General features: G+C 44.3%; 1 protein-coding gene across 1 annotated transcript; it reads left to right on the top strand.

Annotated features, from left to right (window-relative positions):
- Nucleotides 1-930: 930 nt before the first annotated feature.
- Nucleotides 931-3,776, top strand: LOC119413709 (lymphotoxin-alpha-like). Its single transcript, XM_037680764.1, has 4 exons — nt 931-1,176; nt 2,328-2,355; nt 2,444-2,524; nt 3,341-3,776. Exons 1-4 carry the CDS (start codon nt 931-933, stop codon nt 3,754-3,756), a joined length of 771 nt encoding a protein of 256 aa, XP_037536692.1. The 3' UTR covers nt 3,757-3,776.
- Nucleotides 3,777-6,639: the final 2,863 nt, after the last annotated feature.

Raw genomic sequence — 6,639 nt, 5'->3', positions numbered from 1 at the left:
TCTTCAGCACATAACTTGTTCCGCATTTTTTGTTTCTTCAACAATTCAAGCTTGGAAACGTTCGGCTCGTTCCTGCGCTGACTTCGGTATTTGTGCAGTTTTTACTCTGAAATATTTTTCAGCCATGTTTGTCTCGTTGAAATGAATGGAGCTCTCTCCACATCCTTCCATCATTTGTGCTGTGCTCATTTCAGCTGTTTTTATTGCTTTTCAGCTGCTGTCTGATCATTTAATCTTTTTTAAATTCTTTTCAGCTTCATTCAGCTAAACTCAGCCTTTTTGTGCTGATTTCATATTTTTGTCATCTAATCAACCTCTTGGCCTGTTTCAGCATATTCTGCTCTATTCAGCTTTTTCCACACATTTTAGCCGTTTTTCTGCTGCTACTGTTCAAATTGAACAGTTTAGTGACGCCTTCAGCTCCTTCAGCTCCTTCAGCTCGAATCATTCTCACTCATGAAGACATGTCTCGGTTGTTCTCGTGTTCTCAGGGTTGTTCTCGTGTTCTCAGGGTTGTTCTCAGTGTTGTTCTCAGGGTTGTTCTGTGTTCTCGTGTTCTTAGGGTTGTTCTGTGTTCTCGTGTTCTCAGGGTTGTTCTGTGTTCTCAGGGTTGTTCTGTGTTCTCGTGTTCTCAGGGTTGTTCTCAGTGTTGTTCTGTGTTCTCAGGGTTGTTCTCGGTGTTGTTCTGTGTTCTCAGGGTTGTTCTCGTGTTCTCAGGGTTGTTCTCAGGGTTGTTCTGTGTTCTCAGGGTTGTTCTCGTGTTCTCAGGGTTGTTCTCAGTGTGTAGCAGCAGCAGCAGAACTTCTGCTCAGCCCAGACTCACCCTGAGGAACAGGAAGTTCGTCCCTCATTCCTGAGTCTGGGTGAAACCTCTGAATCGAGACTCGGTGCCGCGCGCGGCTCTCAACGTGGGCGACGGCGGCTGGATAAATGGAGAAGCGGAGCAGAACTCCGCAGCTGGTCGACGACTGGGAGTTGAGCAGCATGGAGGAGGACGGCTGCCGCTGCGCGTGCGAAGGAGGAGCAGAGGCGGGTTTCCATCTGCAGCAGCTCGGCCTTAGGGCGACGGCACGGCGGGCGGTCCTGGCGGCGCTCGCGCTGCTGCTGGTCGGGCTCGTGGCGGCTCTCGTCACGGCCGGACTCGGACTCAGAGAGCTGCGGCCAAAGAGCAGCCAGGTGAGTCCGGAGGTTCGGTGGTTCTTTTTACTGCGCCCGCCACTGGCGAACACACGGCTGCAGGTCACAGTAGTACATTAATGAAACGGTCCCAGCTGTTTCTGCACGCGCAGGAGACGCGCACGCGCTGCTCGGTTGGTGTGGGTTATGGTGAAGCAGCGTGCGCGGGGCGCTTCACATCAAAGGCGGCTGAGATGAAGAAGAGCCGGCGGCTCTTTATTCAACATGAAAGAAGAAACACGCCGTGCACGTGTCGTGATGTTTGTGTTCCACGTTCAAGCTGGAAACTGCAAAACATGTTTCACATGTGTCGCGTGAAAATCACGAGATATTGTATAATCGATTTTTTTTTAAAGCAGTCGGAGATAGTTTGTTTTAATTTTTGATTTATTGTCTCACTAAAACCATTAGTCACACACGCACACGCGCGCGCGCAGAATGAGAATAAAACTCAAACCCACTCGTGTCTTTTTACAGACATGAGAAACAAACAAAGTCTGAGCAGAACAACAAACACATTAAAAGACAAATGTTAAACTATTATATTCTTTACTTGGAGTTTCTAATTACTGACTTGTGTTAAAACGTTTCTTCTGGTTTTATTTGAGCTAAAAGCAGCTTGTAACTGATTTATTCTTTTATTTATTTTATTCATTCATTCATTCAAGCTTTATTTCTACAGGTTCGTCTCATTGAGCGAGGGCTCGTTTACAAGAGAGACCTGGTTTAAACAAAGACCAGATGAGGTTCACACAACAACAACCATATAAAAGCATATAAATGAAAACTAAAAGAAACGATATAAAAACAAAACGAAACATTATAGAGCGATATAAAAAACTTGAAGCAGGAACTTGTCTGCGTTGGTTTTTGTCATGAACTTGATGTTTCAAATCTCTTGGAGAGGTCAAGGTCGAGAGCTTGAGATCTTTTCGTCAGGTGTTCCAGGACAGGGCGGAGGAGAAGGCCCTTAAATAAATCTACAGCTTGTGGACAGCAGCAGCGTCAGTCATGGAGACACCGTCCTCACACACCACACAGACACTGTGATTGTTGTAGGAACAGCTGAGCCGTGCGTTCAAACCATCAACGGTCCATGTTTCCTGTGTTTGCCTTCAGTTGTGTCACTCGTTGTGTTTGTGTCGTTGCAGCACAACAAGGTGGACTTTCTTCAGTCAGGTCCGTAGATTGTTCTGCGTTACACTTCCAGAGAAAAGATCTGGTGGCTTCTGATTTTATTTGAGACCAAGAAATGTCTCTTCCACAGGTGTTGATGGAAATCAGCAAGTGGAGACTCCTGCATCCAAAGACCTGAGCGGCAGCAAGAAGCCAGGAGCCCGGCTGACAGGTGGGCACTCAGGAGAACTTTCATCTGGTCTTCTACTTCAAGTCGAGGAGGTTGTCTCCAATCAGGGAGGAGTTTAATCTGTCTAATTCCAGTGTCAGAGCTGGATTAACAGCGTTTCCACAGACTATATGAAATTTTAAACATTTAAATATCGGCAAAGTCTGCTGGGTTGGTCATGGGGGGGGGGGGGGGGGGTGTCAGTGCTCAATCCCCCTTCTTACCATCCTGTTCAAATATTTTAGTTTCTTTATCTCGTCTCACACTTTGCAACTCAAAGATGCAAATCAAGACGTGCAGCCTGATTGTTGTGCTGTGACTTCTGGTGTCTGTGCATCACATGTAGGGCAGACACTGAAAGAGTCAGGGAGTGACAGACACAGGTGTGTAGTTACCATGGGGACCATAATGAGCCACTGTCAACAGATTCTACAGTTCATACCTCAAAAAATAAATAAATAACTTTGATTTGTACAAATGTACAGTGCCTGTAAAACATTTTCACCCCCTGGAGGGTTTAGGCTGAGATCAGTCATGGTCAGAATACATTAGGACTTCTGACACCACCCCCACCCCCGCCTTAAACAAATTACTTTCACTGTCAAAGTCAGCTCTTGTTTACACCCATATGTACTTAAATGTTTAACGCAGAATGAACGGGGGTGATGTAATGAGTCTGTCTCGGCTGCAGTCAGACCAGCTGGAGCTCAAGGGTCCTGTCACAATTGAACCTTTTCTGTGGTTTTGAGTTTCATTTATCACACTTAATGTTGCGCAGAAAAAGATTTCTAACTGAATTCATTTTGTTTTGTCTCTCAGCTTCAAATATTTCTAATCCTCATGGAAAATATCTTCTGTGGGAGAGCAAAGAGGGAAATGTTCACTGCAATGGAGGCTTCTTGTACTCTGACGGGGATCTGGTGGTACCCAGACAGGGCTACTACAGAGTCTACGTGCAGATGACGTTTGAGGGCGAGGCCGAGTCCTGTAAATCGGACGTGCTGCTGCTCACCTACTCCGTGTTTTGTTACCACGACTCGTACCAAAGAGACCTGATGCTCCTGACAGCTGTGGACACGACGACGTGCCCCAAAAACTGGAAGAAGTCCCTCTACTCGTCTTCCGTGTTTTTCCTGGAGGCTAACAGCCGACTGCGAGTCACGTCCTCCCTTTCAAACCACGTGTTGAAAAACGAATATGAGACCTTCTTTGGAGCTGACCTTCTCCCCGACTGAAACGGTCACACAGCTGAACATCTGGTCCTGCTACTCGCTGATAGCTGCACATCTGGTCTGGTCTGTTTTAGATCAGTGCACCTCTTGGATAGAGCTCAGATTGCTGCTTTGCTTCATAGAAATGACTAAGAACAGACTGGCTACTACAAATTTAACTAGCACATGCACTGTCTTAGATGCTACTTTTATTTGTAACTGTACAGATGTGAGTATTGTACATACTATATATATATATATATATATATATATATATATATATATATCAATGTATATATCTATACTCAAACATAGGGATGCACCGATCAACTTTTTTTACTTCCGATCCTAACTTATTCCTAACTTTAAAGTGGATATTAAAGTGATTAATTTAAGTGATTGTTTAAATAAAGTTATTTTATATTTTTTTAAATAAGGGGCAGATATAAGTTTTTTTCTTCTTTCTGCGCTCTTTTCATTCAATGTTTTCTTTTTGATGATTTTTTTTTATTTTGTTTCTTGTAAATGAATGAATAAATGAATTAAATTAAATTAAATGTTAAATGGCTTCAAACATCTGCTGTGTTCATGACATAAACCAACAGACATGTTCCTGTTTTTAGCATTTTACATCACTTTATAATGTAGCGGTTTATGTTTTTAATATATATAATTTTCAAAACATGTTTTTTTTATGATTGTCTACTGTTGTACTGATGAATATATTATATATATTATATATATATATAATATATATTTTTGAATTGAATTGAATTGAATCTCCTGGAGGGTAAACTATATCTTGGCTGCAAGTATCAAGCTGAGAAATCCTTCGTTTTCTACAACTGATAGTGGTTGATCATTAATTATGATGAAGTTTAGCAACTTCTCTGTAAACATTTGAGCTCCGTGGTTTCAGCGATGTCTACTTCTTGTTCAATCCGAAGCAGGCAGCCTGATTTGGGTCAGCCGCGCTCAGTCTGTCCCTCCTCAGAGACGGGCAGACTCAGCGGGGCAGATTGGACGCGGCTGGCCGGGGTCAAGTCGCCTCTTTCGGATTCAGCGAGAGTAGCACCCCGCTGAAGCCACAGAGCTCGAATGTCCAACGTAAAACTAACTGTACTGCGGTTTAATGTGGTGCTATGGCTCTGCAGACATTGCACGTTGCTGTCTTGTTTTGTTGTGTTTCTATTGTAAAATACTTCCACACAGCGGACATGTTTAGATGAAAAGTTTGTTAGCTGTTAGCCACAGTGCTGCTAACTCAGTCCTCATGTGTAGCTGGCTGCAAACTATGAACTGGATTTCCTGAATGTGAAGCGGGTCTTATTAGTAGTCCTCAGGGACTACTTTCAAGAGCACGGGTTAGACTTTCTGTGCATCACAGAGACTTGGATGTCTCCGGGTGAGTCCAGCGCCTTGACGGAATTATTGTCACCGAACTGTCTGTACTTTAACGCACCGCGGCCACCAGGCTGGCACGGTGGTGGATTATTAACAATATTCAAATCAACTTTTGACTGTAAACAACTGCCCATCCCAGATTCCCGCGCCAGCTTTGAGCTGAGCGTCTTTGAACTCGGACATTCACCTCAGATGTTATTTGCACTTGTCTACCGTCCACCTCGATCTAAGGATTTCATAAATGAGTTTTCTGACTTCTTGGCTGAAATCACACCAAAATATGAGCATGTTTTCATTATTGGTGACTTTAATTTGCACGTGTGCTGTCCTGAGAAGCCCTTGGTTAAGGACTTTTTAGATTTATTGGACTCATTTAATTTAACTCGGCATGTAAACGGTCCCACCCAAGAGTGTGGACATACACTGGACCTTGTTTTAACTCATGATATGGCTGTTAATAATCTTGTTATTGGTGATAATGTTTTTTCAGACCACATGCCAGTCCAGTTTGAGTTCACCCTCCCCCATCTAACTCCTAAGCCGTGCATTCTTGCACGTAGCACCCGGACCATTAACCACTTCACTGCCACACGTTTCACAGATGTTTATAACTCTGAAATGATCATTCAGCCCCCGGTGTTCCTCACCACCACTGAGGAGTTGACATCCCAGTTCAACTCTGTCTGCTTAAAGACTCTGGATCATGTTGCTCCTGTTAAAACTAGAAAATCAAAACTGAGAGCAGAACCTTGGCTGAGTGACGTCACCAAGACCACCTGGGCTCTCATTTCCCCTCCAACTCATGACCCATCCATCCCACCTCAATCTGTAGCTCCTTTTGACCATTTTGAACCCATCACTCTATCTTCTCTAGAGCAGGTCATGTGCAGCTTGAAACCTTCTGGCTCCCCCTTTGATGTGGTCCCCCCTCGACTACTAAAGGAGGTTTTTCCTACTCTAGGTTCGTCCATTCTTGATATAGTAAACAGTAGTTTATCCACTGGTGTAGTGCCAAAACCCTTTAAACATGCTGCTGTCCAGCCTCTCCTGAAAAAACCAAACCTTGACCCTTCAGTCGTATCCAACTTCCGGCCTGTCTCCAAACTCCCATTTATTTCTAAAGTACTGGAGAAAATAATCGAGTCCCAGTTGAAGTGCTTCCTGGAAGGTCACACCATCTTAGAGCTATTCCAGTCTGGCTTTAAACTTCTCCACAGCACTAAAACTGCCCTGCTGAAGGTCTTTAACGACATCTTCAGATTCACAGATACTGGTGATTCTGTGCTGCTTGTCCTGTTGGACCTCACAGCCGCCTTTGACACCATCGACCATGAGATCCTCATTGCTAGGTTAGAGCAGTGGGTGGGCATCACAGGGTTAGCCCTCAATTGGTTCAGATCCTACCTCACTGACAGATCCTTTTGTGTCTCCATCAAGGATTTTAGTTCTGCAGAGGCAGAGCTTAAATGGGGGGTTCCGCAGGGGTCCATCCTGGGTCTCCTT

Source organism: Nematolebias whitei, chromosome 8, assembly GCF_014905685.2.
Source record: "Nematolebias whitei isolate Nwh7 chromosome 8, NemWhi1, whole genome shotgun sequence".
Classification (NCBI taxonomy): domain Eukaryota; kingdom Metazoa; phylum Chordata; class Actinopteri; order Cyprinodontiformes; family Rivulidae; genus Nematolebias; species Nematolebias whitei.
This window is presented reverse-complemented; position numbering and strand designations above follow the sequence as displayed.

What these genes read in the sequence shown, in the direction of transcription:
- LOC119413709 (XM_037680764.1), top strand. Translation starts at nt 931, where the DNA reads ATGGAGAAGCGGAGCAGAACTCCGCAGCTGGTCGACGACTGGGAGTTG. An exon ending in TGCGGCCAAAGAGCAGCCAG is followed by an intron (nt 1,177 to 2,327) that starts GTGAGTCCGGAG and finishes GTGTCGTTGCAG; the next exon opens with CACAACAAGGTGGACTTTCT. An exon ending in GCCAGGAGCCCGGCTGACAG is followed by an intron (nt 2,525 to 3,340) that starts GTGGGCACTCAG and finishes TTTGTCTCTCAG; the next exon opens with CTTCAAATATTTCTAATCCT.